This window comes from Sorex fumeus, unplaced genomic scaffold, assembly GCF_029834395.1.
Source record: "Sorex fumeus unplaced genomic scaffold, SorFum_2.1 ptg000063l, whole genome shotgun sequence".
NCBI classification, from domain to species: domain Eukaryota; kingdom Metazoa; phylum Chordata; class Mammalia; order Eulipotyphla; family Soricidae; genus Sorex; species Sorex fumeus.
In genome coordinates this window covers 13652293-13676141 of record NW_026606120.1, presented here as the reverse complement: position 1 = coordinate 13676141, position 23849 = coordinate 13652293, and the positions used below count along the sequence as shown (strand labels likewise).

General features: G+C 39.7%; 1 protein-coding gene and 1 non-coding gene across 2 annotated transcripts; both read right to left on the bottom strand.

The window, feature by feature from the left end:
• Positions 1 to 9338: 9338 nt before the first annotated feature.
• MBD3L1 (methyl-CpG binding domain protein 3 like 1) lies at positions 9339 to 9944 on the bottom strand. Its single transcript, XM_056128102.1, has one exon. The coding sequence runs from the start codon at positions 9942 to 9944 to the stop codon at positions 9339 to 9341; it is 606 nt and encodes a 201-aa protein (XP_055984077.1).
• Positions 9945 to 23445: 13501 nt separating this feature from the next.
• Positions 23446 to 23640, bottom strand: LOC130036400 (U2 spliceosomal RNA). Its single transcript, XR_008794428.1, has one exon. It is a non-coding gene; the product is annotated as a U2 spliceosomal RNA (small nuclear RNA).
• Between the last annotated feature and the right edge of the window lie 209 nt (positions 23641 to 23849).

Here is a 23849-nt window from a genome sequence, read left to right as displayed (position 1 = left end):
AAGCACATTAAGTATACAGAATAATTTCAGTAAAATTAAAAAAAATAAATGTATTCTAGTGCTTTCCTATAAAAAGTAATCTCCTCTAGCTTCTGTTTTGTCCTGGTTATTATGATACAAGCATTAAAGCTATTGTTGTTATAAAAGTCTACTTGAAGCTAAAATAACATATCAGCAAAGTATCAGCAAAGCATTCAAATACTTTACACTTTTATGATTCCAATATATACCTTATGAATTTTGTATCACTTTACTTCTGCTTCACTAAGGTTCCTGAAATCATGCAACTCATCAGAATTTACTGAGAGAAAATTATCTTATGAAAAAGTTTGAAACCCAGGTGTTCCTTGCCTAGTGTGAATAGGAATAAATTACTCCAGTTTTCCCTGTGGTGTCCCCTGTCACAGGTGTCTTCTACCAATTCCCAAACAAGAGCTGTCAATGATATAATACTATACTTAGGAAATCCTAAAGACTCTACAGAAAAGCTCCTAGAAACAATAGGTTTGTATAGTAAAGTGGCAGTCTACAAAATCAACACCCAAAAGTCCATGGCTTTCTTAGATACAAATAATGAAAGAGAAGAAAGAGACATTAAAAAAAAAACCGTTCACAATAGTACCTCAGAAATTCAAGTACTTTGGAATCAGCTTAACTAAAAAGGTGAAAGACCGATACAAGGAAAATTACAAAACACTGCTTCAAGAAATAAAAGCGAACACTAGGAAATGGAGACACATCCCTTGTCATGGATAGGGAGGATTAACATTATCAAAGTGGCAATACTCCCCAAAGCACTACAGAGATTTAATGCGGTCCCTATCAGGATATTCGTGACATTTTTCAAAGAAATAAACAAAACACTCCTGAAATTCGTATGGAACAATAAACCTTCATGAATAGCTAACGCATCCTTGGGGAAAAAGCCTGACGAGGAAATGTAGAGGATAAGGTTCTTGCCTTGCATGCAGCTACCTTAGTTTAATCCCTGGTACCACATATGATCTTCGACCATATTCTGAGCACAGAGCTTGCAGTAATCCCTGAGAACAGCTGGACGTGACCCCCAGAAATAGGTTTTACATAATTAATATATTTCTGTAGGTGTTGATAACTGTTTTTTTTTAAAAAAATTGAATCACTATAAATTACCAAATTATTAATGACTAAGTTTCAACACCAATCCAACACCAATCCCTTCATCAATTTCTACTTCCCTCCACCAGTGTCTGCAGTATCCCTCCTGGTCCCCAGACTACCTATGTACCAGATACTTTCCCCCAACACTTTTTTTTCTTTTTTTAAATTTATTTCTTTTTGCTTTTTGGGTCACACCCGGCAATACACAGGGGTTACTCCTGGCTCAGGCACTCAGTAATTACTCCTGGCGGTGCTTGGGGGACCATATGGGATGCTGGGAATCGAACCCGGGTCGGGTGCATGCAAGGCAAATGCCCTACCCGCTGTGCTATCGCTCCAGTCCCAGCCAACACTTTTCTTAATGTCCCAAAGAGCTGATAACTTTGTATCTGCTCTGTAACAGTAAAAATATTATAATTCATAAAGGTAAAGGTAAAGGCCCTCCCATTGATCGTCGATTTGCTTGAGCGGGCCCAGTAACGTCTCCATTGGAGACTTTGTTGTTACTGTGTCTGGCATATCGAATATTCTCGGTAGCTTGCCGGGCTCTCCGAATTATAATTCATAACACAAAATAGTCCTGAATCTAAGTTGAGGTGTTTCTGGCAGTGTTCACTGATATTGTGTGGCATGACAGTAAGTGAAATGCAAGATGCACATGCTCTGAGTTCAGAACAAGCCCTTGCATTATTCACAATAGGCAATTCAAAATAAATTATTTAGGTCCTGCTTTGGGGGCAGGCTTCAGAGGTTGGGGTGTAAACATTTGAAACATGTTGGTGGGAAGGTGTAATGGTGGTGGGATTGATGTTGGAATATTTAAATGTAATAAATTATTGTGAACAATTTTATAAAAATAAAATAAAATAAAAATTAAAGTAAAAACAGAACAAGCCTTTTTTTGAAGTTGTTCAACACAATGTGGGAAAGTGGTATCAGTAAAACACCCCATTCATCATGTACTTGATTTTCAATTAAGTTTTTGTTTGTTAAGCACTCAGAAAGCTTTTTTGGTTGCTAAAATTTTCACACCCCCTACATTCAGTTACATGACCTCACATGGGGTTGTTTAGAATCTTTCCTCTAACAAATCCAGAGTTTAGAATCTTTGCTCTAACAAAACTACTTATTTTTATTTCTCATTTTAATATTTATATATCTATAATTATATCTGCATCTTCCAAAACAACATTTCTCTACCGAGGGTATCCCACCCACACGATGAAGCCTGGCAAGCTCCCCGTGGCATATTTGATATGCCAAAAACAGTAAAAATAATGGGCTTCATTCCCCTTGCCCAGAAAGAGCCCCCAATGCTGAAGCATTGGGAAGGATGAGCATGGAAAGGGTGATAAAATCTCAGGGCTGAATTAGGCTGCCAAAATGAAGAAAGACTAAAATGACTGTACTTTCAATGCACATACACTGGCTATCAGAAGCATCCATTGAGGAAATGATGGTGCAATTGCAGTAGATCAAATATGACGTCATTGGACTGACCGAGATGAGAAGGCATCGATTACATCATGCCGTTTTTTTTTTTTTTTTTTTTTAGATGTACCCCAGATTATTTTATTTTTTTTTTTCCCCTTTATTTTATTTTTTTTAAAGTTGTAGATTTACAATTTTTTGTGCTTTGGTTTCAATTATACAATGATCAGATACCCATCCCTCCACCAGTGCCCATTTTCCACCACCATGGATAATATCCCTCCCACCCCCATCCCCCCATCCCCCCGTCTCTGTGGCAGGGCAATCCCCTGTGTTCTCTCTCTCCTTTTGGGTGTTGTGGTCTGCAAAAGAGGCATTGAGTGGCAAACATGTTCAGTCCATAGTCTACTTTCGACATGCATCTCCCCTCCTGGGAGGATCCTCCAAACATCCTTTATTTGGTGCTCCCTTCTCTATCTGAATAGCCCTTTCCTCTAGGATACCCGGCTGGCCTCTAAGTTATGGAGTAATCCTCCTGGTGCTGATCTCAGCTATTCTTGGGTATTAATCTCATACTTTGTTACTTTATATCCCCCAGATGAATGCAATCTTTCTATGTCTATCCCTCTCTTTCTGACTCATTTCGCTTAGCACATCATGCCGTTTTTGACACTGGAGAAGAACTGTTCCTCGGAACGTGTGACAGTAGAGGCGTTGGTGTTGTCTTTGTCAACACGAACTTGGCCATGAGCATTCATTTGTTCGAAGGCCTAGCAACCCGAATCAGACGCTTACATTTGAATAGATGTGGCTCATTGCTGGCAGTTTCTATCTTCGTCATCTATGCACCAACTTCCAACTATGATGAAGAAGAAATTGAGAAGTTCTACATGGAGCTGGAGAAGTTCTATAAAGACCACACCTTCTACAAGGTCATTGCTGGTGATTTTAATGCCAAGATAGGACCGAGAAGGTTGCCTGAAGAACTCCACATTGAGACCTACGGCCTAGAATGGAACGAACAGGGTGAGAGACTGCATTCATCATGTCGACCAAGACCATCCATGGTAACTTGTAGTTCCAGAAGGCCAAATTTAAATGTTGGACATGGGAGTCTCCCGGTGGACAGTCCACAACGAAATTGACCACATCATATTCAAGTGACGGTTTTGCCTTACCAATGTCACTGTTGTCCCAAAATTCTGAGCCACCGTCTCCTTTGTGCAAAATTCTACTTCACTGAGCGGGGAGAAAGGGCTGCAAAGTTTAAAAGAGAACTCCCAGAACGACCTCCACCCTGCTGGTGGGAATGTTTACTAGTTCAACCTTATAGAAAAGTTCGTAGATTTCTCAGAAAGGTAATAAAATTGCCAGGTCACCCACCAGTTCCACTCCCCTCTCCCCAACTCCACTTCTTGATATCTACCCTCAGAACACAAAAACTTTTGAAAGGACATATGCACACCATTACTTATTGCATCATTTTGCACAGTAGTTAAAACATTGAATAAACCTAAGTGTCCAGCAACAGATGAGCAGATAAAGAAGGTATACTATGTATACACAATAGAACACTATGCAACTTGTAATTGACGGTAAAATTATGCAATTTGCTGCAACTTTGATGGAACTGGAGGATATCATGTTAAGTGAAGTAAGTCTTCAGGAGAAAATAGACAGTGGATGATCTCATTTATCTGTGGTACATAGGAAAACAAGAGGAATGAACGCAAGGTATCAAACGGGGGATACTCTGCTATATGGAAGACACAAACCAAAAGGCACTTGAGCCAAACAAGGTCTCATTTCTGTTCAAGGGAGCTTCGTGTAGGCAGAAGGGGTGGGTCTAATTCCAAGTTAGCTTGATTTATGTAAATGAACTATTCAGTCAGCATAGTTCTGATTGATAGAATGTTTAAAGCAGTAGTCTAGTCCTAGTCTTAGACTTGCCAGGATATTTTTATTTTCAGCAGTGTTATACTCATCTAAGCCCAGATGTTATTTGCCTGTTGTCCCTGAAATTTCAAACTCAGCACCCTCCGTCTGCCCTTTTTGTAATTGTCCAGTCTCTAGATAGCTCCACTTCTTTTTTTTAAAATATAATATTTTATATTTAAATAATAGGGTTGGAGCCATAGCACAGTGGGTAGGGTGTTTGCCGTGCACATGGCCAACCTGGGTTCGATTCTTCCGCCCCTCTCAGAGAGCCTGACAAGCTACCGAGAGTATCTCGCTCCCACGGCAAAGCCTGGCAAGCTACCTGTGATGCATCTGATATGACAAAAACAGTAACAACAAGTCTCACAATTTGTTGTGAGATGTTACTAGTCCCCGCTTCAGCAAATCGATGAACAATGGGAGGACAGGACAGGACAGAATTTTTTTTGGATCATACCTGGCTCTGCACTCAGGAATTACCCCTGGCGGTGCTCAGGGGACCATATGGTATGCTGGGAATTGAACCCGGGTCGGCCGCATGCAAGGCAAGCACACTACCCGCTGTGCTATTGCTCCAGCCCTTCAGGACAGGATTTAAATAATAAAAATTAATATACCCCCTTGTACTATCTCCCTGACTGGATTTGTCCTTTTGTAGCTGGGTGAGGACTAAAATTTACTGCATGAATGAAACTGTCTTTCCCAGAAGTTAACCTCAACCTTCTTTTGGCACTGAAGCAGCAGATAAAATATTAAATTTTTATTTATTTATTTATTTATTATTTTGCGTCACATCCAATTCTACACTCAGGGAACCATTTCCCAACTCAAACTTGTAAGTGACATTGAGTCTATTGGGTCTCTTGAAAAACTACAGAATGACTTTGCTCACAGAACCACTCTATTATTTTGATAGAGTCCTACTAGGTTATATAATAGAGCAAATGAGTTAAATAAACATATTCTAAGTCCTGGGATAAGGCATTGATCTGAATAACTTAAAAATAATTGACTGAAAGACAAAGGCAAAAGAAACTGTGAATAAAGAAGTGTTTATTTGAGCACCTTATGAGTCCATTTTATGTTTTATCCTCACTCTGAAGACTGAGTGTGGTAAAAGGAAGAAGACACAAGGTTCAGTGATGACACTTAGTATATAATATAGCATATATACTATATTACATATTACATTGCTATATAGCAGGAATCATACCTAGCACCATATCTAGATCTGAAGTAGCTGCAATGACTAGTTTTCCTGAATCCTATTTTTCCAAATTACAGTTGAAAGAAACTTGATTAGTGGGGCCAGAAATATAATACAGCAGATGGGGTGCCTGCCTTGTACATGTCTGACCCTGGTTCTATCCCCAGCACCCCAATTGCCCCCTGAGAACTGCCAAGAATAATTTCTGAGTGCAGAACCAGGAGTAAGCCCTGAGCACTGCAAGTATCAACAAAACAGAACAGAACAAAACAAAAACAAAATAAACAAAGACAAAGAAATTTAATTGGGACAGAAATAAGCTACCCCGATCTAACAAATGGTGCTGGGGAAACTGGATAACTATATGCCAAACCCAAAATTGAATTCTTTTCTCACACCAACTTTTGAAAACTGTTATAAAAATTGAAAAAAAGAAAAAAGAAAAAAGAAACAGAGCAGGAGTAACAGTAAAGCATATAGGGCTTTTGTCTTACATACAATGGGTATGATCCCTGGCATCACATATGGTCCCCTGAGTACTGCTAGGAGTAATTCCTCAGTATGAAGTCGGGAGTAAGCCCTGGGTACTGCTAAGTAAGACCCCAAGTTAAACAAACAAGCAAACACCCCCCAATTTTATAATTTTGTAATTTGTAAAATTTATTTTATAAATCTTTTTCTTTTCACCCCCCACTTTTTGGGTCACACCTGAAAATGCTAAGAGATTACTACTGGTGCTGCACTCAGGAATTACTCCTTCATAGCTCCAGGGACCATGGAGAATGCCAGGGATTGAACCAGGGTTGGCTACATGCAAGGCAAATGTCCTCCCTGCCATACAATTGCTCTGCCTCCCCCCTAAAAATTTTCATTCTTTTAATTTAATTTAACTTTATCCTTTAACATATATAAATATTAAAACTTTTTTTGGTAAAAAGTTAATTCATTGTGGATCAAACACCATGAGATTAGACTAGAAACCATATGAACATTGAGGAAAAATATATGGAAAACTCACTAGGATCTGGACCTCAAAGGTATTGTCTCAATGATTTGGTCCCAATGGAAAAAACGGTAGCAGCAACAACAAAAAGTGACAAAAAATGGAACTATGTCAAATAAAAACGTTTCTACATGGCAAAATAAACGCAGGCTGAAATAAAGAGAAACCATACTGAGTGGGAGAAGATATTGGCACATAATACATCAGTAAAAGATAAACATTAAAAACTATATAAGCACTTACAATGCTCAACAACAAAGAAACCAATGAAAAGTGGGGGGAGGAAGTGAACAGACATGTCTCTGAAGACATAAGGAAGGTCATTGGCATTTGGGAAAAAGTGCTTATCGTCACTTATCAGGGAAATTCAATTCAAACGACACACTACTGTAAACTCACACTGGTGAGAATGGCATATATGAAAAACCTAGAAACTGTATGACATCTCATACTCTATGCCACTTATGTTCCAAAAGTAGCACACTACTTTTTTTTCTTTTTTAATTTTTTATTAGTGAATCACCAAGAGGTACAGTCACAGACTTACAATATTTCGTGCTTGCATTTTAGTCTCACAATGGCCGAGTACCCATCCTTCCACCAGTCCCCATTTTTCACCACCAGTGGTCCCAGCATCCCTCCCACCACCCCCACCCTGTACCCTCCACCCCACCTCGCCTCTGTGGCAGGGCATTCCCTTTTGCTCTCTTTCTCATTTTGGGTGTTGTGGTTTGCAGTAGAGGCATTAAGAGGCCGTCATGTTCATTCTATAGTTTACTTTCAGCCCGCATCTCCCATCCTGAGTGGGTCCTCCCTTTACTTGGTGGTCCCTTCTCTATCTGAGCTGCCCTTTCCCCCAGCATAGCACACTACTTTTGATGGGGTGTAAAGCAGGAGGTAACCTATCTCCATTAAAGAAAAAAAAATATTAGCACACAAGGCTCAATCTGTAATTACATATTAACAGTCTCTCATACAAGGGCTTCATGGCTCCCAGGTGAGATACAACAATTTTCACACACTTTTCTCTAAGGAAATCTTTTGGGATCATTGTAGTGGATTTTTCATAATAAGCAATAAAATGTAAATTGTTTAGGATCTGCCTCTGAGACAGGCTTGGGTGGTGGTGGGCAAATTCAAAACAATGGAGGTAGGAAGGTGGGATTGGTATTGGAATATTGAATGTAATACATTGGAAACAATGTCATAAAAATAAAATTAAAAGAAAGAAAGAAAAGTTTAGAAACAATGGTGGTGGAAAATGTGGCCTGGAGTGATCACTGAGCACAGAGCCAAGAGTAAGCCTTAGCACAGCCAGGTGTGGCCACTAAGCAAAGCAAAACAAATAAACCCTTCACAAAAAATAATTGTGACCTCAGGAAAAGCTGATGAGGAGTCATGAGAAGGGAAAATTGTTTTATAAGTGAATATTAGTTTTAAAAAGGGAGCATTAAGGATACAGTCTTAATTTCTAGATAAATACCACATGGAAGAACATAGGGAAGATTAAAATAGGAAAGATGGGGTCTGGAATGATAGCACAGCAGGTAGGGCATTTGCCTTGCATGTGACCGACCCAGGTTCGATTCCCAGCATCCCATACGGTCCCCTGAGTACCGCCAAGAGTAACCCCTTTGCATCACATGGTGTGACCCAAAAAAAGCAAAAAAAAAAAAAGGAGAGATGTAAGATCTATTGATAGGATAAATACTATAGTTTTAAAATACCAATCTCAGAAATGGCCAATGCTGTCAGAAAAAAATAATCACCAATGAAGTAAGCATTAAAAGTTAAAAAATTAAAAAGTAAATAATAATGAAGATTTGAACTATGCAACAAACTTGAACTGACAATTAGACAGAATTCCAATCATTAGTTGCTTTCTCTGATTAATGATGTGGTAAACTACCTCAGCAGCATGATTTTCCCCAAATGACATGTTAGTTATTAGAAATAAAACTGCAAAAAGAATGAGCAAGTGAAGTAGTTTGACACTTACTTATATGTTGCTTTATTTAAACATGAAATGAAGAATTACAGAGTTAAGACCTAGAAAAAGATTTTTCCTTAAGGCAATATATTTAAAAGGCTTTTTGTTAAACAGTATTTTAGAGTGTTACATAAAATAGCTTTTATTTTTTGTTTGTGTTTCTGTTTTTTGGCCACACCAGGCCGTGCTCAGGGCTTACTCCTGGTTCTGTGCTCAGGGATCACTCCTGGCTGTGCTTGGGGGACCACATGGAGTGTCAGAGATCAAACCCAGGTCAGCTTGCTTGCAAGGCAAGTTTCCTACCCACCATACTATCACTCAGGCCCTGAGATAACTTTTAATCTGACTGTGAGGGCAAAGCAGAAATTCTATGACTGGAATTTTCCCTTTATAACATAAATATTGAACATAGTAGATAAAATGAGAACACAACACAGAAGGAAACCCTTTTCATCCTCCACTGAAACCCAATCTCTTACCGCAAATTACTGTCTATATTTTCTATGCCATGTACAGCCATTAAGTAAAGACAAGTATTGGTATATTTTCAAGTTTTAAGATCACCACAAGATAAAACATCATGGGCACTGCAAAGATATGTCAATAACTTGCTGGACTCTGCATTGTCTTCATCTGCATTGTCTTCTCTTTTTTCCAGAGTGTTTTCCCGGTTCTCCTTGGCTCCTCATCTTCTCTGCCTCATTCGCCAAACTATCTGCAATCATTGCAATTGCCAGTCTCTCTCTCGCCATATTCACCTTCCTTTCCTGTTTCCTGATAGCTTCCTCAGTCACCAGAAATGGTCTGCAGAGATGGTGTGGGATTTCTAGACCGGATTCTGAAAACATATCTGCCATATCTGGAGTCTGGGCAGGGGTTGACATGGGGATGGAGTCCAGATTACCTGTCAGTACACTTGGCAGAAATTCACCTGCATAAGTAGGTGCAAACGTTTTCAAGGCTTTGATGAGATCCACAGTACTTAAGGGCTCTCCTGTGCTGCTACAGGCCTGGAGTCCTTGCAGTCTCTCCTGCCACCAGACCTGCTGTGGCTTATCCAAGCTTTCCTCCCAATGATGATATCTCACCTGATTGCCAGGATGGGATGTGATTCTAGTAACTGGCCTCTTGAATATGCAATTGGACATCCGCAAAGGAATGGAGATGCTCAAGGCAAGCTTTGGTTTGGATTGGTTTTCATCATCACGAGGTTTCCTCTGTAATGGCTTGACCATCATACTTTTCTTCACTCTGTGAAAATGAATTATAAAATTGGATTAAAGCTGAATGAAGTATATCTTCCTAGATCAAGAATCTCAGCTGTTCTGTATTTCTTCCCTCTCCCTCTTCTTCTAGGAACAGATAGGGGTATCATCAAGCAATCTTGGGTTTGATCCTTGGCACCCATATGGTTCCCCTCAACCCAGAGCAGAGCTTAGCCCCTGAACATCACTGTGTCTCCTAAAATATGCAAAAAATTTAAAAACCAAGGTCAAAGTCTAGATCTGCCCTACATGACTCATCCTCTACCATCATATAAGAATTTTTCTATTATTATCTTTTTGTCTAAACTCTACTGCACAAGTCTGTGAATTCCCTGTAATGATGGGTTCACCCACTCTTTTCCTAAACTCAACCTTACATTTCTTGTATATTATTTGTCTATTCATTTAATTCATTGACCACATAGTTTTCATAGTTCCTTAGGAATTATGTGATAAAAATTATTATTATTTTTCTTACTCTATTTAAACACTGTCATTCATATAGTTGTTACTAATATAGCTGTTTCAGGCATTAAATGTTTCAACACCAATTCTACCATCTATGTTATATTTCCTTCACCTCTGTACCCAGTTTACCATGCCCAACCCCACAAGCCTGCCTCATTAGCAGACACAAAATAATTTATTTTAAATTGCTTGTTGCAACAAAATATCAAATAGAATTATGAAAAATTATTTCAGTAAAAGAAAGTTTGTGAAAATTAGTCATATATTACAATGGTGTTATTAAATCAGTGTCTGAGAATTTACTGAGCTCTTTGTTTCTAGTTGAGCCTTCTGTGTTATTGTTTTAATTTTTTGAGCTTAATAAACCTCTATTCTACCTTCCCATATCATTTGCTGAGCTCTAGCTGGGCTGTTAGTACTGTGGAATTTGGAGGTGTCATTCCAGAGTTGTAGAAGTGGAATGGTTCTTTGACTTGGAATTTCTTGAGATTGGTTGTGAAGCTGTGCCATTTATAGGTGGGGTGAGTGTGGCTGCCTGTGCTTTGACAGGGCAGACCCTTGGCCTGTCCTCATTCTAAGAAGGTCCCAGAGTTTCCAGCCTCCAAATTGGTATACCTGAGAATTTCATCAGCTTAGCATCACTAATGAGATTAATGATAGAAAATTATTAACAGTCTAACTCTTAGCAATCCATTTATCTCAAATATTTTTGTCAACCCATATGTGCTTAAAAATTATCCAGAAAACATTCAACCACCAAAATTTCTGATTTCTAATATTTTTATTCAATTACTCATACACCTGGCAAGCTACCGAGAGTATTCGATATGCCAAACACAGTAACAACAAAGTCTCCAATGGAGACGTTACTCATACACAGACCTTAAAAATAGAAATTGTGACAGGTCACCTTAGCTTTACCCTAATTTCTCCCTGAATTTCATTGACTATGATCTTCATCATTTTTGGAATAACCTATAATTCCTTACCACTCAGCTTATCAGCCTTGTAAAACTTCAAGCCCCAAAGATTTCAATGATCTATTATTCTAAAGTAACTACTAGTCTTATAATTTCTGAGGGAAAATAAAAGCATCTACATCAACTGGGAAATCAACTATGAAATGCTGAAAAATTTCTTTTATTTGTTGGCACATTTACTCTTTGTTTTTTTTTTTTGCTGTTTCTTCTTTATCTTGTATTTTAATTTGTCTGCTATTTCAGAGAGAAATTATTATTAGATCAAAAAATGTGCTGAGCTTGCTGGTGATATATCTTTGTACTGTAGTGCTGTTGTCCCGTTGGTCATCAATTTGCTTGAGCGGACACCAGTAATGTCTCCATTGTGAGGATTGTTACTGTTTTTGGCATGTTGAATATGCCATAGGTAGTTTGCTAGGCTCTGCCATGAGGGCAGGATACTCTCGGTAGCTTACTGGGCTCTTTGAGAGGGATGGAGGAATTAACCCAGGTCGGCTGCGTGCAAGGCAAAAGCCCTACCCGCTGTGCTATTGTTCCAGCCTGGTGATATATCTCAATAGTATGAATTGTCCTTTGTATGTTAGAGACTTGAGTCAATCCCTGCACTGCATGAACCCCTGAGCAGCACCAGGAATACCCACCCACCTTAGCACTGAGCTGGGAGTAGCACTCATGGACCAACAAATATGGCCCTAAAGTAAAATTATCTAGCTATCTGCCAAATATATCTCTGATGAACTTTCCTTATTTTCATTTTTTCTCTAATAATTTTGAAGGTATTTCCTGCATATTCCATTGGGGATCTGGACCAGTAATCCTGTGCCTTCCAGATCTTTTTTAAATGTTAAATCCTTTAGCAATTACCTATCTTAAAGTCTTTTTACTTATTTATTTATTTATTTATTTATTTATTTATTTATATTAGTGAAACACCATGAGGTACAGTTGTAGACTTACACATTTTTGTGCTTGGGTTTCAATTATACAATGTTCAAGTACCCATCCCTCCACCAGTGCCCATTTTCCATCACCACTGATCCCAGTATCCCTCCCACCCCCCATCCCCCCATCCCACCCTGCCTCTGTGGCAGGGCATTCCCTTTTGTTCTCTCTCTCCTTTTGGGTGCTGTGGTTTGCAAAAGAGGCATTGAGTGGAAATCATGTTCGGTTTATAGTCTACTTTCAGCATGTATCTCCCATCCTGGGAGGATCCTGCCAACACCCCTTAAAGTTTTTTAACTACATAGAAGTCCCTCATCTAATATTCTGGCCTAGCTGGACCACTTCTCTTTCTATTCCTTTCCCTTAGTTGTAAATCACTGAAAAAGGAGATCCATCCTGTGGAGGCATGCCTTTTGTCTCACTCACCTCTATCCAGTTCCTCAGGCCACTTCACATGTCTATCTGCTTTCACTGTTCTATCATTGCTTCTTTTGGTGAGGTCACAATGACCCCTTTGTTATTAAATTCTTCCTTATTCATATGGCTTGATCTGCTGAGTGGAAAGCTTTTAAATCTGTTTAGAAGAACCTAGATGATATGACTCTTATTTTATAGCTATTAGGCTAAAATAAATCTACACATTAGGCAGGCATAGCCTACAAATCGAGATGGTACTGCAGTGTGAACACCACAGTGACTGCCAGCAAGCTCTGAAAGAATTAGAAGGCCTGTAATCCCATCGGAGCACACAGCCAAATGTGGAATATGGTAAAATGATGTGCAATCCCAAGCAAGCACCATAACCCAAATAAGCAAGCTCCCTAACCAAATATGTTTGTGATCCTAGTTATTGCAACACTAATGTATGGGAGAAAAGTGAAGGGGGGGAGGCAGTGGGAATATTGTGCTGTAAAGAAAAAGTACAAACATGATTTCTGAAACTTAGTACCCAACAAGACCATCATATTATTATTTTTTATTGAATCACCATCAAATATGGTTAAAAAGCTTTCATGTTTGACTTTCAGTCATACAATGACTGAACACCCATCCCTCCACCAATGCACATTTTCCACCACCAGTGTCCCCAGTATTCTCACATCCCCCCATCCCAACCCTCACTCTGCCTCTATGGCAGACTATTTCCCCCATACTCTCTACTTTTGGGTATTATGATTTGCAATATAGAACTGAGAGGCTATCACATTTGGTCCTTTATTTACTTTCAGCACACATCTCCTATCCCGAAGGATCCCTCCAACCATCATTGACTGAGTGATCCCTTCTCTATTCCAGATGCTCTCTCTCCCAGCTCATGAGGCAGGTTTCCAACTATGGAGCAATATTCCTGGCCCTTGTGTCTACTGTCCTTGGGTGTCAGTATCATACTATGTTATTTTATATTTCACATATGAGTGCAGTCATTCTATGTCCGTCCTTCTTTTTCTGATTAATTTAGCCTAGCATGATACTCTCCATGACCATCCACCTTATTAGCAAATTTCATGACTTCATCTTTCCTAACAGCTGCATAGTATTCCATTGTGGAGGTGTACCAAAGTTTCTTTAACCAGTTGTCTGTTCTTGGGCACTGGGGTTGTTTCCAGATTCTGGCTATTATCAACAGTGCTGCAATGAACATATAGGTGCATATGTCATTTCTACTGAGTTTTTTTGCACCTTCAGGATATATTCCCAGAAATGGTATTGCAGGGTCATAAAGGTAAAGGCCCTCCTGTTGATCGTCGATTTGCTCGAGCGGGTCCAGTAACGTCTCCATTGGAGACTTTGTTGTTACTGTGTTTGGCATATCGAATACTCTCGGTAGCTTGCCGGGCTCTCCAAGAGGGGTGGAGGAATCGAACTCGGGTCGGTCATGTTGGCTGCTTGTAAGGCGAATGCCCTACCGCTGTGCTGTCATATGGAAGTTCAATTTCTATTTTTTGAAGGATTGTCCACATTGCTTTCTAAAAAGCCTGGACCAGTTGGCATTCCCACCAACAATGAAAGAGAGTGCCTTTTTCCCCACATCCCTGCCAGCACTGGTTGTTCTTGTTCTTTTTGATGCGTGCCAGTCTCTGTGGTGTGAGATGATATCTCGTTGTTGTTTTGATTTGTATCTCCCTGATGATTAGCGATGTGGAGAATTTTTTCATGTGCCTTTTGGCCATTTGTATTTATTTATTTTTTTTTGAGGAAGTTCCTGTTCATTTCTTCTCCCTATTTTTTGATGGGGTTGGAGGTTTTATCCTCATACAATTCTACTAATGTCTTGTATATCCTTGATAGTAACCCCTTATCGGATGGGTATTGGGTAAATATTCTTTTGCATAATATTAATTTGGACACAAAAGATTGTTTATAATGGGTTAGTATGCCATTAAAATTAATTCCACCTGTTTACGGAGCTGGAGTGATAGTACAATGTGGTGGGACATTCGCCCTGCATGTGGCAGACCCGGGTTTGATCCCTGGTGTCCCATATAGCCTCCGGACGACCACCAGGAGTAACTCCAGATTGGAGAGTCAGGAGTAAGCCTTAAAGTGTCACTGTGTGTGGCCGCACACCCAAACCAAAACAAATAAAAAAAAGAATTTTACTTGTTTTGACTTTTTAAAAAACAGGGCTTCTGAAAGTCCTTAGAATTCTATAATATGGAATGCTTAACGCTACTTTGGATAGTGCTAATCAGAGCTATGGGTGAAAATAAACTTGTCAGGGAAATTTTTGCCAAGGAAAGGAGCATACTATAAATGCTTACATAGTAGCTGCAAATGTATGCACACTTAAAGCTCTAAACATCTTCCCTGCCTCACGTGGTACTTTTCCTATGTTGTGAGGTTGCATTCCTACACAGTCCTAATTGCACTGACCAAGAGAGGATTCAGAAGTCTTGATAACCTATAAATTAGGAGGTACCCAAAGCAAAGGTTAAATATTTCCTCAGAAACATTTTTTTTCTAAATCTCATGTTCTATTTGCATGCTGCTGCTGATAAGATCATAGATGTGACCTGCAAGAATGAAAACAAAGACTCAAGTTACTTACAGAAGAGAGCTATAGAATTCAGGATTTCAGGTTTCAGGAAATTTCAGTGATTCTTGGAGAGAACAAAAGAAGATGGTCCAGGACACAGATGGTATGTTTGGGATTAAGGAATTTCTGTAGAAAGAATTGGTGTGGCATTTGTAAGGTATTTGAAAATGCCATTTATTATTTTATTCATTACTTGATATGGAGGTGCTTTCGGCATAAATATATCCATGTACTAGTATCTGCCTTTAGAAACTTAAAGATTGTCAGATCAATTCTTAAATACTATTTCCAATATATTGATAGCCATCTGAGTATCTCACCTGCACGGCAAAGCCTGGCAAGCTCCCCGTGACGTATTCGATATGCCAAACGCAGTAACAAGTCTCACAATGGAGACATTACAGGACCCGATTGAGTAAATTGATGAACAACAGAAGGACAGTGCTACAGTGCTACAGATGGCTATCCCAGATATTTCAAGTATTTTTGAAACATTACATTCTTTAATAATTCTCCATAATTTTACAAAGTGAACTTGCTTATTATGACTACCAATTGCCAATTGGTAAATTCAGGCAAGAACAAAGTATGATATACAAGGATAATTACCTAGTAATTTTATGGGCTGAAATTTGAACTGATGTTCATGTTCTTACCATATTTGATTTCATTATTTAGTGTCTATTTAGCTTTAAAAAAAACCTAGGATCCTTTTAATTTTCAAAAAAATTATAATTCACTTATTTTTTTTTAAGCTTACCTGGCAGTTCTCAGGCCTTATGTCTGGCTCTGCTTTCATAGATCTCTTGTGGCACAGTTTGAGCAGGACATTTGGGGTGCCAGGGATTGAGCCTCAATTAAGTGGGTGCAAGACCTTACCTGCTGCATTGGCGCCTATATATATACATACATATATACATATATATATTTATTACTTGATCACTTGACATCTCGTTACTCATCGATTGCTCAAGCGGGCACCAGTAATGTCTCCATTCGTCCCTGTTGTGTGCTAGTGTAGCCCAATGACGTCTGCTCGCTTCAGGAACACAAAGAGCCTCAAACCATTCATTCAGGGTCTTGACGAAGAAGCCTGACCATCTCGTAGGTGGGCGGCCACACGATCTTTTGACATCCTACGGAATCCACTTGGTAGCAGCTCTAGTCCAGTAGTTGTCTCCAAATTGCATTATGTGTTCAGCCCATCTAATTTTTGACACCTTGGCAAATGAGACAGTGTCCCTGATTCTTGATCATCAATGGAGGTCGGAACTCTGGATTCCTTCTCTCACTTGAGTGAAGCTTGATACTCCAAGCTTAGGTCTTTTGATTCCTCTTTGGGAGATCTGAACAGTGTTTTGATCCTGTTTTTGTAGGGCACAGGTCTCTGAGGCAGAAAGAACAGTGGAGTGGAAGAGATGTGCTTGGAGCCAGAGATTCTTTGTCATCTTAGCTATTTCTTTGATGCTCTTGAAGGCATTCCATGCTGCTCTCTTCCTCCTGCGTAGCTCAGGTGCCAGGTTGTTTGTCATGCTGAGTTCTTGACCTATGTACACATAACTGCTGCATTCAGAGATGTTCATTCCATTGAGAGAGAATGGAACATCAGGAACTAGTTTGTTTCTCATGAACATTGTCTTCATGAGATTCGCTACAGTCCGACCTTTCCACACTTATGGTCAAAGTCGACCAGCATTTGTGCTGCTTGGCTAATGTTTGGTGTTATTAGAACAATATTATCAGCGAAACGGAAGTGAAGTGGTGTAGTTGCCAACCGTCTATCTTCACTCCCATTCCTTCCCATTCCAGTTGTCGCATGACGTTCTTGAGGGTGGCACTGAAGAGTTTCGGTGAAGTGGTATCACCCTGATGAACCCCTCTCTTTACATCGATGATCACTTCCTGTAGAATGGTGAGATCCTGCTGGTGAATCCATAATATATATAGCTCTCAGAGGTTCCTGATGTAATGAGCTTGAATGCCCTGTTTGACTAGGGTTTCGATGACTGCTATAGTCTCAACAGAATCAAAAGCCTTCTTTAAATCAATGAACATTAGACAGAGTGGCATCTTGAACTCCAAGAAACCTCAATGAGCTTGGTTACCATGTGGATATGGTGGATCATGTTGAATCCTTATCGGAACCTGGCTTGCTCTCATGGTTGTCCTTCATCTAGTGTTCTGCCAATCCTATTCAAGATGACTCAAGTGAGCAGCTTTTAGATGATGGATAACAGGCAGATCGGGCTATAGTTGCCAGTGTCGTGGATGTCTTCCTTCTTGTACAGTAGAACCAGTCCTGCTGGTTTTCCACTGGGATGGACCCTTGCATTCAGACAGGTAGCATGTGAAGAGCCGAGCCAGTGTATTGATGAGTACGGACGGCAGATTCTTCAGGTGTTCGGGTCTGACTTTGTCTGGGTCAGGTGCTGTTCGCTTCTTTACTGACAAAATAGCATGTTGGATTTCGGAAGGGAGAACATTGGGAATGACATATCCATTTCCGGAATTTAGTATGTGGGCAGGTGGATGTGGCTATCGAAGACATCCGAGTAGAAGTTATGGATAATCTTCTCCATTGCCCTTCTGGAAGATGTGATAGATCCATCAGAATGTCGGAGGGCGGTCATCTTGGTCTTGTAGTTGGCGAAGGACAGGCATTGGGAATGCTTTTCCCAGCTTCTGCCACATTGGCCAGCACTGCTGCTCTTTTCTCTTTGAGGTCTTTTTTTTAATCGTTTCTCTGCTCTGCTTTGTGTGCTTGGATGTTAGCTTGTGGTTGCTTGAGGCTGGCACCAAGCCACACTGGCAATGAGTTTGAGAATTTCTGAAGACAGGTGTCTTTTTTGTGGTTTTCTCTCTCTCAGCCTTTCTCGCACAATCATGGAGGTGCTGAACCAGTCGATTATATTCCTCATCAATGCCGTCAAAGATGGTGTCTTCCCATGTTGCCGCAATAGTGCCAAAGAGTTCTCAGTTGGTGGTCGTTCTGGGAGTTCTCTTTTAAACTTTGCAGCCCTTTCTCCCACTCCATGAAGTAGAATTTTGCACGAAGGAGATAGTGGTCCGATCTCATTTGGGAAAACAGCGAATTCAGTCAGGCAAAACTGTCGATTGAATATGATGTGGTCAATTTCATTGTGCAACTGTCCACTGGGAGATTCCCATGTCAACGTTTAGATTCGGCCTTCTGGAACTGTGAGTTACCATGGATGGTCTTGGTCGACATGATGAACTCAGACAGTCTCTCACCCTGTTCGTTCCATTCTTGGCCATGGGTCTCGATGTGGAGTCCTTCAAGTGATCTTCTCAGTTCTATCTTGGCATTAAAATCACCCACAATGATCTTGTAGAAGGTGTGGTCTTCTTTATAGAACTTCTCCAGCTCCATGCAGAACTTCTTGATTTCTTCTTCATCGTAGTTGGAATTTGGTGCGTAGATGACGAAGATAGAAACTGCTGGCAATGAGCCACATCTATTCAAGCTTAAGCGTCTGATTCGGGATGTTAGGCATTTGAATGAATCAATGCTCATGGCCTCGTGTTGATGAGGACACCGACACCACCAACCCCTCTATTGTCACATGTTCTGAGGAACAGTTCTTCTCTAGTGTCAAAAGTGGCATGATGTGGTTGATGCCTTCTGGTCTCGGTCAGACTAATGATGTCGTACTTGATCTTCTGCACTTGCACCATCAAGTCCTCAATGGATGCTTCTGATGCCAGTGTACATGCATTAAAAGTACAGACAGTCATTTTAGACCTTCTTCGTTTTGGCGTCCTTGTTCGTACCTGAGATTTTATCAGCCTCTCCTTGCTTGTCCTTAATGCTGCCGTATTGGGTGCTCTTTCAGGGTCAGATGAATAAGGACCATTATTGTTACTGTTTTTGGCATACCAGATATGTGATGGGTAGCTTGCCAGACTCTGCTGTGTGGGTGGGATACTCTGGGTAGCTTGCCGGGCTCTCTGAAAGGGATGGAGGCTTTTAGGGTGGCCTCCAATCACCCTTACAGGTGCTCCTCATTTACCGAATACAAGAGTTTGTTCGACTGGCATATTGTAATGATCTGCAGCACCTATTGGTTCATTCTTCGCCGGTCGGCACCATTGCCACCCTGGCCATGATGAGGTGGTGAACCACATGGTTCACACCATATTGGAAACCCATCAAGTTCAATGTGGTAATTATCACATAAAAAGTAAAGGCCCTCCCGTTGATCATCGATTTGCTCGAGCGGGCCCAGTAACGTCTCCATTGGAGACTTTGTTGTTACTGTGTCTGGCATATCGAATACTCTTGGTAGCTTGCTGGGCTCTCCGAGAGGGGTGGAGGAATCGAACTCAGGTCGGCCATGTTGGCTGCGTGCAAGGCAGACGCCCTACCCGCTGTGCTATTGCTCCAGGGGCCAATTATCACATATCATAAGATATATTATAAGACACTTATCCATTTTCTCTATATATATATAGATAGATATAATTTAAACCCTGATGGGTATATGTTGAATATATAAATGACATCAATTGGTTTGGACATCTCAAACAGTTATTTTTTCCTTCCCACAGTAATTTTCCACTTGTTTCTAGCTACTTCAATTACTTTCAACAATATTTTTCAGCTTTCAATGTACAGGTCTTTCGTCTTCTTGGCAATTTTCATTTTCAATTACTTATTTTGGTGCTGTCACGAATGTATAGCACTGTCCTCCCATTGTTCATCAATTTGCTTGAGTGGGCCTAGTAACGTCTCCACTGTGAGGCTTGTTGTTACTGTGTTTGGCATATTGAATATGTCACAGGTAACTTGCCAGGCTTTGCCATGCAGGCGATATAATCTTAGTAGCTTGCTGGGCTCTCTGAGAGGGGCGGAAGAATCTAACTCAGATTAGCCAAGTCCGCTGCGTGCAAGGCAAACGCCCTACCCCCTGTGCTATCACTCCAGCCTAATTTAAATGTCTTTAAATTTAAATATAACTGATTCCTGTACATTTCCTTTTTTCAAATATTGTACTTTTTCTGAGGTTTTATTAGTGCTAGCAGTTTTGAGGAGTTTTATAATTATCTACATATATCTTCAAGTTGAAACAGTATTAATTCTTCCTTTCCTGTTTGGATGATTTTTCTTTTTCTTGTCTAATTGCTCTGAGTAAGATTTTCAGTACTTTATTGAGTAGGAGTAGTGAGAGTGGGCAACCTGGTCTTAGAGGTAAATTCTCAACTTTTCACTGTTATGTATGATATTGTCTGAGGGTTTATTATATATTGCTTTTTTATGGAGAGGTATGACTTTGATAATGTTCAATTATCAAAAGCTATTGTTTATTCTATGCTTAGTTTGTTGAGCAATTTTATCATGAAAAATGTTAAATTTCTAATGCAAATTTTAAAATATATTGGTACCATTATGATTTTTGCATTTCATTCTATTAATAGAAATGTGTCACATTTATTGATTTGATTATATTGAATTATCTTTGCATCCCAGAAATGCAAATTCATCATAATATTTGATTATTTTTGTTTAATTGGATATAATTTTGAGGGACAGTGACAGTGACAGAATTTTGAGGGAATTTTATTGATATGGTATATTACATTGATTGACTTGCATACATTGAATGGTCCTTGTATCTCTGGGATGAAACCTGCTTGATAATGGTGTTTGACTCTTTTAACATATTAAAAAAATTTTTTTTAATGAAATCACAGTGAGATACACAGTTACAAGGTTGTTCATGATTGGGTTTCAGTTATATAATGTTCCAACACCCATACCTTTGCCAGTGTACATTTTCCATCATCAATGTCCCCAGTTTCCCTCCTGCCCACTCCATCCCTGCCTGCATCTGTGGCAGCCACTTTTCTTTTCTCTCTCTCTCTCTCTCTCTCTCTCTCTTTCTTTCTTTCTCTCTCTCTCTCACTTACCTTTTAACATATTTTTTTGATTTGGTTTAGTAAGATTTTGTTAAAGATCTTTGCATCAATGTTCATCAGGATTTGGTCTTAAATTTTCTTTTTCAGTAATATCTCGGTCTGGTTTTAGTACTAGGGTAAAGTTGACTTCATAGACTCTGTTAGCAAAGATTTTTTAAAATATTTTGGAAAAGTTTGAGGAATATGGGCATTAAGTTTTCTTTGAAATTTTAGGTATAACTCATTCATGAAGCCATCTGGGCTCTTCGACTTGGGATATTTTATAATATGGTTTCAATTTTGTTTTTTTAAATATTCAATTTATTTTAATGTGAACAAAACTGTTGATATAGTCCTAGAGTTGAAATAGATTAGATAACAAAGCTACAATATTGAAATCAATAAATATAGCAATATTTTATATGTGAAAATTGTTATATCTGATTATGGGGTTGTTAAGTTCTTGTCTAAGAAATTACTAAACTAAATTGTTGTTGATAGTTAATCCTTCTATGTTATGTTCTTGTTTGTTGAGTTTAGTTGACTTCTATGGAACTTTTCAATCTAATTTGTTATGCTCCAACTGGAATTTTAGTATTGAGGAATTTGGAGTTGTTGCTGGGTTACATATATGGCTATGGTCCATAAAGTTCAGAATCTGTGGCCTGGGCCAGTGAGTTGACATGGTGGTGACTATGGGAGGTGGGTGTGGCTGCTAGGGCTTCTGGAAGTATTGGGGTGGGAGGAGTTCTCAGCCTGGGAACCAGGGTACCTGAATTATTTGCAGTTTAGCCTCTCTGCAGAGAATATTTGTGAAGTGATGGAGTTGAGGCTTTAGCATGACTGCAATGGCAGAGTGTACCTGCCAGAGCTTCAGCTGGACGGGTACTTGGCTAGCCTACCTCCTGAGGGTGCCCTGAAGTTTTCAAATGGTTTCAATTTTTTTAAACTTGTGATTGGTCTGTTCAGCTTTTCTACTTCACTTTATTCACTACTGGGAGATTTCATGATTGTAAGAATTCATTATTTCTTTTTGGCTCTTTAACTTACTGATATGGAGTTATTCATAGCAACCTCTTAAGGTCTTTTGTATTTCTGAAGTGTCTTTTGTAATTTCTTCCTTTTCATGTCTGATATGATTCTTTTAGGCTCTCTTCTCCCTCCTGCCCCCCTCAATGAATTTAATCAAGGGCTTTTCATATATTCTTTATTCTTTGAAAAAAAAAGCTCCTGGTTTCATTGACCTTTTGTATTGCATTCTGCATTTCTGCATCAATGATTTCTGCTTTATTTTTTATTTTTTAAATTTTTTATTTTTGGCTTTTTGGGGTCACACCTGGCGATGCACAGGGGTTACTCCTGGCTCTGTACTCAGGAATCACCCCTGGCGGTGCTCAGAGGACCATATGGGATGCTGGGAATCAAACTCGGGTTGGCCCCATGCAAGGCAAACACCCTACCCACTGTGCTATTGCTCCAGCCCCTGCTTTAGTTTTTATTATTGCCTTCCTTCTACTCACTTTGGAATTAATTTGTTGTTTGCTTCCTAGTTTCTCAAACTGTGAGGTTAAGCTACTTTTTTGAATTAAATTTGTTTCTTTTTTTTCTTTTTTCTTTTATTTTTTAATTTATTTCGAATACCCATCCCTCCACCAGTGCTCATTTCCCACACTACAGATCCCAGTATCCCTCCCACCCCCCATCTTCCCCAACCCACCCTGCCTCTGTGGCAGGGCATTCCCCTCTGTTCTCTCTCTCTCCTTTTGGGTGTTGTGGTTTGCAAAAGAGTTAAGCCTGATTTTCAGGGAGAAACGTTGGATGATTTACTTTCCATTGATCACATTGTATATAAGGAGATGGAACAAATGTCCTGGTTCCCGCATGCCCGAGCTATGCTTGTAGAGGCTCATGGTCACCAGGATTCCTTCTGGAGAAAGCAGGATGCAGCACCTACTCCATCTGGGACCTCCCGGTGATATCGGCTGGGTTTGGGACCTGGAGCATTCTCCGGGAGCTGCGGGGCCCTCCAGCGGTTTTCTTCTTTGTTCTGAATTAAATTTTTTTTCAAAGTAAACCTACATTACTATAAACTTCCCTTTAGTTTTGCTTTAGTTTTATTCCTCAAAGATTGGGGTGTACCATCCTGGAGGTATTGCAATACCAGGTTGATGAGTGGAATGGATGAAGCAAACTCCTATTCCAACTTCTTGCATCAGTTAATATGTTGTCCTTGGAGAGAGATGATATCTAGAGCTGTATATCAACATCAAACGCAAAAGAATGGATACTATGCTTGATCACAACCAAAAGGCAGAGAAGAAATTTGATTGTCATTTTGAAGCTGAATGAAGGGCTTATGCCTTGTACACCAGAGAATTAAATTCAAATACCACACCAGTTTTCATAAAAAAAGGGAAAAGACTTTATTGCAATCTGAAGTTCAGTAAAGAAATGGCGTTGCTCAGATCTGCCTCATTATTCCTTTATTTCACTAAATACTTGTACAGGCTGAAGGAGGGGCTTAAAACTTCT